At 43.3% G+C, this 10351-nt stretch overlaps 1 protein-coding gene across 5 annotated transcripts in view; it reads right to left on the bottom strand.

Annotated features, from left to right (window-relative positions):
- Window positions 1-3691: 3691 nt before the first annotated feature.
- LOC136936212 (arf-GAP with coiled-coil, ANK repeat and PH domain-containing protein 2-like) overlaps window positions 3692-10351 on the bottom strand; it is a 34866-nt gene continuing 28206 nt past the window's right edge. For all 5 annotated transcript variants that reach the window (XM_067229970.1, XM_067229973.1, XM_067229971.1 and 2 more), the window contains 5 exons: window positions 9909-10144; window positions 9587-9696; window positions 9199-9309; window positions 8966-9027; window positions 3692-5618 (listed from right to left, as the gene is read on the bottom strand). In XM_067229970.1, the coding sequence (XP_067086071.1) occupies window positions 5515-5618; window positions 8966-9027; window positions 9199-9309; window positions 9587-9696; window positions 9909-10144 (623 nt within the window). In that variant the 3' untranslated portion in view covers window positions 3692-5514. The remainder of the gene's footprint in view (window positions 5619-8965; window positions 9028-9198; window positions 9310-9586; window positions 9697-9908; window positions 10145-10351) is intronic.

Raw genomic sequence — 10351 nt, 5'->3', positions numbered from 1 at the left:
GAGGAACCGGATGGGGGGGGGGGGGTGTGGGGAGGGGGTGTTACCACTACCGCGGGTTATCCTCGAGTCCATCTCCGCCCCTCTGGGCTGACGAGGCAGCACAAGCGTTCCCAGTCCGTCAGTTCCCACATGCGTCGTGTGTTTACCCAGCCTCGCCATGCCTCGATGACCACAATTTGGAGGCTGTTGGCAGAGGACTTGTCCTTTGGGCTCCGATAAGACAACCCATGTCAAAACATTGTCTGAGGAGTTCTGTAATTCCCCCCCCCCCCCGGGTTCACCCCCATGACTGCTGAGCAAGAGGAGTGACAGAACTGATACGGAGGCCCTGCTTCAGTACCACTACACATGTCATTGTCCTTAGTTGCGCCTTCCATCTCCTGTTAGCTCTATGCTTGATCTTCGGCGTGTAGGGTTGGGGATTTCTCTTGGCCTCTGTGCCACATCTGTAAGTTGTAAAGCTAGTTGGTTCCAGGGGGAAGGGATGCCATTGGCCAGACTCTCAAGATTTTTAACCCTCCTCCAGTCTGGGTTCTCCTGGCCTCGGCAGACGGGGGGGGGGATGTCCTGGGACTCTCTGAACAGCTGGAGGCCAGACCCGGTGCTGGTGGAGCCGGGCTCGTTCTTTCCCTAGCCGGGCCGTCCCGCTGGAAAGGCTCGACCGCTGGCTGCCCACCGGGGTGCGGAGGGCAGGCCTCCAGGGAACCCCGCGTTCATAAAGAGAACGGGGGGAGGGGTGAGGAAGGCCGTCCCATTCTGGGAAGCTGGTGCTGGAGACATAGTCTAAACAGCAGAGCTGGAGTGGGAAGTAGCAAGTGAGAGGAGGAAGAGGTGGGGATGGGTGGGCGAGGGAGTGTGGTGGAGGTCGGAAGGATTTTGCGGCATGAACCGAAATGCCTGTAACACTATGTCTATTCATACTGCCTGTCTATTTAGCATCAGCGTTTAGAAAATACAAGCTGGACTGTTTGGATTCACTTTGCGCGGCCGTTCCTAAACATGAAATCCTAGCCATTCTTTCACAGTGAACTCATGAACAGTCTTCCCGTTAGCTTGTTGAGTTGTGTGGATGTGGGAGGACAGAAGGCTATCGCCTGTTGCTAATGACTTCTATCTGGCATGAACACATCTGAAAGGGGAACATAGTTGTTTCCTGTCTGAAGACATTCTTTGTCTGTCCTGTTACTGTATGTAACCCTTACGGATTTGATTGTTTTGACCTTAAAACTCGCTTGATTTTTGTATTACTATTTTATTTTATTGTCTAATTATATATCATCCTTGTCTAACGTAATATTTGTATGGTAATGATAGTTTCAACGACAACAACAAAAATATATAGCTTCATTCACAGAATGCATATACATGAATTTTCACATTACTAAAAGGACAAACACTACTGACATCACTATCTTAAAACAACTTTGATTAGTTATTGATGAAGATACACATTTGAGCATTTGTGGTTTCTTGTTTCAAGGTAAGGCTAAATTCATTTAGCAACCTACATAGCTAGCGAACAGGGTGGACAATGTAGTTTCAGTTTTGCTCCGTTTATCTTTCCAAGAATTATGTCTCGTGACAACTTGCTGGTTCACTGATTGTAAAACAATTTTTGCTATATTCAGGGTTCTGGCAGGGTCTTAAGTCCAAAATTCTGAAATTTTTAATTAAGGCCTTAAAACATAGTAAAAAGGGCCTGATTTTCACCCGAGGTCTTAAATTTGATTTAGTCAGGTCTAAAAAAGTTTTTACCCCTCGTTTATTTCCAGAAACGATGGTCACAGAAAGTTATTACAAAGTAGCAAAAAAAGTATTCAGTCTTAGCCTACAAACCAGAGCTCTAGACTCCAGGGTTCGAATTACGGGGGGGCTCGATACATTTATATATCGTTCTTACCCTGTAATCGTAAATATTACTTTACGCCCTGGAGAAGAAGCTGACTATTATCATTGTAAAATTCGCACTCGGTTTCTAACCTAGAATCTTCCTTAGAATAACAAGCGTTTGGCGGAGAGGAGAGAGACAATATTTATGGTTTTTTAACATTGTCTCTTCTAATTCTGACTCTGAACTCTGACTGTTGTAGTCATTTCTTATTGTATGTGTTTTATCTTGTATTTGTCTGTCTTTTGCTATTTTTGTATTGTGCTATGGACCGTTTTTTTAACATATTACTTAACTGATATCAGTTAAATAAATTATTAATTGGTTTGAGCGATATTTGAACCAGGGGTACTGTGTTTGGCAGTAGACTCGATAGTACACATGCTTACACCACTGAGGTTTGCTGAAGGATTTCTAAGAACTCGTTCACAAAATACAGTGATGATAAGTAGACTTTTCTTGAATACTTATTTATTTCTGCAACACTGATACATATTAAACATAAATGTACAGCTTAATGTCTATTAGGGGTGGGAATCTTTTGGTACCTCACAATTCGATTCTTGGGGTTACAATTCGATATATACTTGCATAAAAAAATATTGTGAATCGCCAGAAGACTGAATCGCGATTCCTATGTGAATAATTTTTTCCCCCCACCCCTAGTACTTAATGCGATCTATAACTATAGTATCTGTAAATGAATTTAATGCTTTTTCAATTACTGAATTCATTGAAATAAAAATATTTTTTCAGAATTTCTTTGATTCTAATATTTTTTGGGTAATGCGTTGTGTAGGTCTTAAATCTTTATTGTCTTAAAATGGTCTTAAATTTGACTTACTGAAACCTGCAGGAACCCTGTATATTACTGTGTCTAATATGACCATCAGTGATATATCTAGGACAGTGATTCTCAACCCTGGTCCTTATAGACGTTTCCTAGCTCTAACACACCTGAATCAAACGAATGGTTGTTATCAGGCTTCTGCTGAGTTGGATAACGACCTATTCATTTGAATGTCAAGTGCTGTCATATTTACTGTATAATTGTTATACTACCGGTAGGCCAAAAAATTATAAAGTTAATACACTTTATGCAGTGTTTAATGTGGTATATCACCAATTTGATTATTTTCTACTATTTAGACAGTTGGAGCTAAATACAGTATTGACTTTTATTATATCAATTACATCTTGTAAATGTATCAATAGTTTTTTCTTTCAAAAAGGTATCTTCTATTCAAAAGAAATTCCCAATGTTGATAGATTTAATGATCCTTTGAAATAGTGCGTTTGTGTCTCAATGCCGTAACCTAGGAGATGAAGTCCCTGGCAGGCTCCGTGCTACACGGAGACCTTTGGACGTCGCAGATGGGCGAGTGGCATTAATGGACCATGTCCTCTCACTGCGTGTTCACATTTCTTTTCTTTATTGAGGGGAAACATCTCCAGCAGCGGCCCTCCACCTCTCTGCAGGGGAGCAGACCACAGAGCTCTCCTGAAAAGAGCACCAGGAGTGCACGGCCCGTGCCCACACATGAGGCCCAGAGGCTGGGTCGAGGTACAGTACTAACAGCCCACATCTACGCTAGAGACTATATAGCACAGTAGGCCTACAGCTAGATTGTGCCTTCCTCAACATTTAATCACTTACTACTGAAACTGTTCATTCAAATACTAAGCCTAGTTCTTTGTCTTGGCGTTTAAGCCAAATTTAATGTAGGGCCTACATGTTTTGTACCAAATCAGCCCCAATGTCACAGACATGACACTAAACGAACACAGCAAACAGATCCTGGGCCAGTTCTAGATAAATGGTTTATTTGTAAGTCATCTGCGTTCGTGTCAAATGTCCTAAAACATAATGGTTTCAAACAAACACGGACATGTACACTGAGGTAACGGCATCTCATTGTAAGAACGCGACAACACAACAGTAGAAATAAACAGACCGTAATTGTTTGCGTAGTGGGTCGTAAGTTCAATACGTGGTGAGGGAGGAAAGCTGTGTGGTGACATCATGCTAAGGACTGCTGGAGATCCTCAGAGACACGTTGTTTGTGTTCCCACATCCATGATGGTGGAACATCAGCCCGTGGTGATGTAAGCCATGAAGGGGGGGGGGGGGTCAGAAATCAAACTCAATTTTGCGTTACAATTTTCCTTTCAAATCGGAATGACAGAGTAATTAACAGCGGTAATAAACTGCATTATAAAATCTAAAGAACAAGCAAATGGTTCAACATTCAGCAAAGTATTTTCAGTCCATGATTTGTAGTACATGCAGTAAGTCATTTAAAATGTATACTGAGAATATACATAACTTTAGTGGTATACAGAAGGGTGATATAAAATGGGATAACATTACACAATAATAAAAACAGCATTTACAAAAGCTTATTTAATGATTCAAGTACCACTAATTTTATAATTAAGTCCTCAAGAGTCATATTCAAAAGCATCTTTACAATGTACAAGATATGTACTGTATCCTGTGTTACACTGAAGAAAGATCTCTTCAGTGTGGTCATTGACATGAAGAGTTAGGAATTAAGTGTTCACCCAAGGTAAAAATGTTATGTTCATTTTGATGGTCTGGAGGAAGCAAAGTAAAATGAGTTGTCCTAGCACCATATGTTGCATAGTAGCTAAGGGTAACCATCAACTAATCAATTGTACTTCATACAGAGGACCCAACATGTATATTCCGATGATCTTTTCTTCATTACTAGTTTCAAGCCTTTGTGGTGTTGAAAGGGCTATGCTTAATATCATTGCTCCCGAGAAACCTAATGATTCCAACAAAATCTTGCACCAGAAAGAAACTGATCAAATTATGAAAATTCTACACACACAAAATCAAAGAACGTAAGTGAAGTATCTATAAAAGTTTTTTTTTTTCCTCAACATTATCAAACATGATTTGTTCATAGTGTGACAATGTGTGCGTTCCACACCAACTGTAAAGTAATTGACACTTCAAAGTTTCACCTTTACAACAGGTAAACATCAGTGATAACTTAAGACAAAAGGATTGGTGCAAATAAGTGTCTTACCTACCTTACACCCATGACAAGGAGTTGAGCGGTGAAGATGACCCTCAAACACTGTCTACACAAGTCATTAAACAGACAACTCAGTGAAAATGTGTCATTAAACTGAGTGTACAGTACATTAAGTAAAACAAAAATGGGATGGTAAAAGTGATTTATAGCTGAAATAGAACTGAATGTCTTTCCAACTTTCTTGCAAAAAAAATAATAAAATAAAATCCATCCATAAAAAATATTGTTTTTTAGGTGTCTGTGCACTTAGATGTGCTTCACGGCTAAATGGTTAAGAAAATCAGGCAAACCCTTTAAACGGTTCTTATGTACCGTTCACGTAAGCACTTTAAAAACTGGAATATGCTGCGACTTGTTCCAGTTCACTTTGCTAAAATGTATTTCTTCGTATGATATGAACAAAGTCTGAATATAAGTCATTACTGACAGGGCCAGATGTTAGGTTGTGGTGGCCTGGGCCTTCCATACTGCAGCGGAGATCAGAAAAACTCTGGGTGCTTTGAGAAACTTCCAGATGGGCCGGAACCAGAACGTTGGAACTGGAACCGTCTACTGGTGTCAAGGCCTGGGCAAGTCATACTGCTGGTAACGGTTCAGCTTGTCTGGGTCATTTGACGCCATGTGGGAAAAGTCCTGGAAAATGTCTTGGTAGGTTTCGTCTCCTGCAAGGACAACATAAACCACGACAGGGTGATGAGTTATTTAAGCACGGGAGAAAGGTAGAAAACACAAGTTGTGTACATTTCTTTAGTCGACACAATATCAAAGTACATACGTTATAATGAAGGCTCTGAAATCTCTTGCACGTCAAAGTTGAGGGAAAAGAAGCCAGATGGAATGATAGAAAGTTAGCCATACCTGCTAAAACACCAGCGGGACTTGACAGGAAGAAACAGAAGTATGGAAGTCGAGAGGGGGAGAAGCGGTAGCCACAAGTTGTCAGCATAGTGAAAATCAACAACAAAGGCAAAGAGTACTGTGTTGCAGAGAATAGTGTAGTGCAGAAAGAAAGACTAGGCCACAAGATTAGTTTAGTTAACAACTGTATTGTATTTAAAGTGCAGGTCTATGTACAAAAATACAGCTGTGTTGGCCTCAGCATCCCACAGAAATGAGAGAACAGAAAAAAGGCACCAACTTTGGGGAGGGGAGGGGAGGGGGGGAGAGTAAGAGGAAAAGAAACGGGACAGTAAAGATGCAGAAAGATCGAGCTATGAGTGATAACAGTGCATGTTAAAAAAAGCTTAGAGTTTCAACCTCAAGTCAGTCTGACCTCATTTGTACACTTAACCTGGTACTAATATGGAGAGGGATTGTCCTTTTTTTACATGAGAAAGTAGAGACATGCATCCCACACTGGGCTGAACTCGCTTTCACATTCATCACAGGACTGCCTTTCAACACTTCATTATTCACCAACTAATTAGTGTGCGTTGAGGGGCTGAGAGTTGGAAAATCAGTGACACGCTGGAAGACCGATTTTCAGCCTTGGAGGATTTAGCCTCGAACAAGACGTTTCATGAAGTAAACCAAATCTTTTGTGTGCATTTCCTCCCCTCCTCAGCCATCTTCAAATTAAATACCACATCTAGTAGTTCTGCCCATTGTGGAGTTCTGCCTTTCTCAGTCCCCCTCACTGTTACTACAACACCTGCATAGTGTGTCTGCTGTTGACCGTAAGGCAATAACAGTTCTCCTACATTTGATATAAAGCAAGACAAGAAAAGAACAACAGTCTTAACCAATCAAGTATCTTTCCTGTCATAGGTCCAAACACTTGCGATTATTGAATGAATCTACACGTCGAAAAGGAACACAAAAAGACCCCAATGCTAGTCCACTGAGTAGCATATCTATGACATCTATACCACCAGACCCCAAAAAGTAGGCTGGTCTTTGCTGTGGACAAACCTATCACCTAAACAGCCTTTTCAACGTTTTAACAGTTAGCCCCATCGTTTACAAACCTCAAGTGAATGGGGAATTTGTGAATGCAGCACTCCCTCCTGTGGTCACTAGAGGTAGGACTTGAGTTTCTTCTACCCTGCCTGTGTGTACAAAAATCTCTATGGTTCACATCCATAGACACCCGCGAAAGCTTTAACTCCCAAGAATACACATTTCAACTCACCACCACAATCACAATCAACAACCACTACTGAACGCACTTGACCGCACTATTGAACGCACCTCGACACACACTAGTTCTTCTTCACGAGTAGAAATGCTGTACCCGCGTCATGATTGGCAGGCCTGAATGAGAATCCAGCTGCATCAGCTAATAAAAGTGCTGCCGTGCTTATTAACCAAATCCTAACCGGCCAGGGGCTAGAGATAAGAGATGAAAAGGAGTAATGTAATATATATATATACACACACACACACACACACACACTCATTCATTGTTAACTAACACTTGAGGGAGCGTAATATTAGATCTACATTCACATTTGAATGCCCTTTGGAATTTTTTTTTCCAGCTGCTATAAAATGGAAGTAGGTAATACTAGTATGTGTTAAAATGCTGTACATGGTTACATGTTGGTTCTAAGCTACCACACTTGCGTTTTGGTGCCCTGTACCATCTCAATGTCCCTTTTAAACACGCCCCTACGACAACATCCACAAACATTTAAGACCTTTTAACTGACGCTCTCAAAAGAAACGCTTTCTCCAAAGAACAGTCTATTCTGACAGTTTCCAGACACTTGGTAGGTCGACTAGTAACCAAGCCCACAAAAGTTCTTCAAACTATTGTGTACAGTTCAAATAAAAACAAGGATGAAAGCAGGCGTCTCATTGCAAACATCCTTGTGCAGTGGATTTCCCCCCAAAACACTGTCCCATTACCACAGCACTCTACTCTACACACTATACAGTTTGACACTGAATATGATATACAATGCTTGTGATATATAACATAGAATGCATGTCTCTGTACAGTACATCATTTACATCAACTATTATCCTTATATGATTCAAATGTTTCTATATAAAAAAAAAAAAGAAGCTATCTTAAAATAGATTTTTCTGTCGCCAGGCATGTCAACTTCACATAAGTAAAATTCATAGGTAAACGAGTTTACAAGTTTGACACACCGTAATGACGATTAAAAAGGTTCAAAAGGAGTCAAACGACTATTTTAAAAAGGAGGGGGGTTAAGACTGACCCTAAGAAAGAACCGAACGAGCATGGAACACATTGAAATATTGCATAACCATTATAAGGAATGTGCATAAATATGTCCTCAATATAATCGACAACGTGTTTTTAACAAGAGGGTTCGGACCGTTGGGACGGTCAAAAACCTTTGTTAAAAACAACCATGGTTACTGCCTCAGGGACGACGAGCACACTTGTCAGGATTGGGTCTCTTCTGGTCTCCACCAGTGAAAACAGCCCCGAGGCGCGGCGGGGCTGACGTACGACCGGCTCAGAGACGCAGGGCTGCCGTTTGATAGCCGGCCAGGACGCCGCGGTTCGGCGACTTGAAAAAGAACAGCTACCGTTTGAAGTCTCCCGCCTGTTCGTCCATCCGTCAAAACAACTGGTTCTACAGTTAATGGCTTTGACCCGGTCACATAAACTAAAAGTGGAGCACCTGACTAGGTCCACACGGCGTAGCGTTCCCCAGCAGCAGACAGGTCCTCAGAAAGGGCTATTGCGCGGGACATACTGTACAGTACAGGATATCTAGGGAGTAAATCTAGATTTCAGCCCCTCCCATCCTTTTTTGTTGTTGCTTCTCCTTGACAGGTAGAGTGCATAGGGTTAGATAACAAGCCACCCTCTCCAATTCTGGACACCAATGACCAGACACAACCCAGTCACTTATCTCATGGCCTGTTTGAGAAACTTTTTTTTTTTTGCAGAATTCTATTAGTGGTGGGGGGGGAGAGGGAGGGGGGTGAGGCTTTCGAGCCTAGTGCTCATCCAGCTGCAGGCTAATGAACTCCTGCATACACTTCCTGTACTGCATCTCGGTGGGGCTGTTGGTAGGATATTGACCTGATTGGCTGTAGGGCCCCTCCGCCTCACGCATCTCCTCGTTCATCTTGGCCAATCGCAGCCTGTTGATTAGTCAAGGGAAAAGGTAGTTAAGGACAGTTACTTTTTTTTTTAATTACCCCAAGCTACAAATAGAACTCCCAATGTGATAAATGAAAGGAAAGGGCTTAACAGGGTAAGTTAGTGAACAGTCCCCCCAAATGTATGTTAATGGTTCAGCCCACGCAACTTACAATGTGACTATGTCTGCATTGGCCGCATCCACCGCCATGGACAGGGGGGTTTTCGCCTCGATGTCTGCCGCATTCTGATTGGCTCCTCTTTTCAAGAATAAACATACTTGTCTAAAATGGGGATTAAAAACCACAGGAATCATTGTCAGGCCAGGCCAGGCATTAAAATCAGATCATGGATGGCTCTTCATCTATTAATCACATCATAATTAACCTCACACAGGGAGGTGATATGGCAGTGAAACACAAACAGGCCCAGCTGGGGCTTGACAGACCGACCAAATAAAGCCTAATGCAAGTACATTGTAAACAGATCAATTGATTAGGCTTGACATGGATGCCTGTCCAGTGCCTGAGCCAGGCGGTGGAGGCATGTGGGGAGACTCACCCCGTGTGGCCCAGGATGGTGGCATGGTGCAGGGGCCCTCGGCCCTGGGCGTCCTGCTGGTTGACGTTGGCCGCGTTCTGGAGCAGGAACTCGCAGGTGACCAACGAGCCCTGGAAGGCAGCGCGCGCACAGGCCCAGATGCGTCAAAAGACAAGTAAAAGGCGTACAATAGAGTAACATAACACATACACGAAAAAAAACGTGTTCCTTCAGGCTCCCAATAATAACAACGAACACCGCAAGGGGGGGGGGGGGGGTCAATGCACTTCCTGTGTTCCAACAGTCCTGTAGTCTTAGTGGGCGCGTGGACGCGGCCTCTTACCCCCTGCACGGCCATGATGAGGGGGGTCCTCTTGTCGTCCTCCGTGTTGACCCAGTTGACCTCGGCGCCGTGGGCCAGGGCCTCGGCCATGTCGGGCAGGCTGCGGGCGCAGGCGGCCCAGTACAGCTGCAGGCCCGGGGAGTACTCCTTGGGCTCGTAGAACACCACCGCCTCCTTGCAGGGGGACGGCGGGGGCAGGGTGGAGGGCATGGCCATGGGGGGGGGCTCGGCTGCTTCTGGAGGGAGGGAGGGAGGGAAACTGGTGTCAGTGTGCTGTCGACAACTGTCTGGACCCCGCAGCAAACGGGGGGTAGCTCAGTGGTTAGAGCATTTGACAGGCAGGTTAAAAGGTGGCCGGTGCAAATCCTCCTCTGTACTTTGCTTTCTGCTAAATCAATGCATTGCATTACAAATGCTATGTATTGTATATCTAATAGCCACAT

Source organism: Osmerus mordax, chromosome 26 (assembly GCF_038355195.1).
Source record: "Osmerus mordax isolate fOsmMor3 chromosome 26, fOsmMor3.pri, whole genome shotgun sequence".
In the NCBI taxonomy this organism is placed as follows: Eukaryota; Metazoa; Chordata; class Actinopteri; order Osmeriformes; family Osmeridae; genus Osmerus; species Osmerus mordax.
This window is presented reverse-complemented; position numbering and strand designations above follow the sequence as displayed.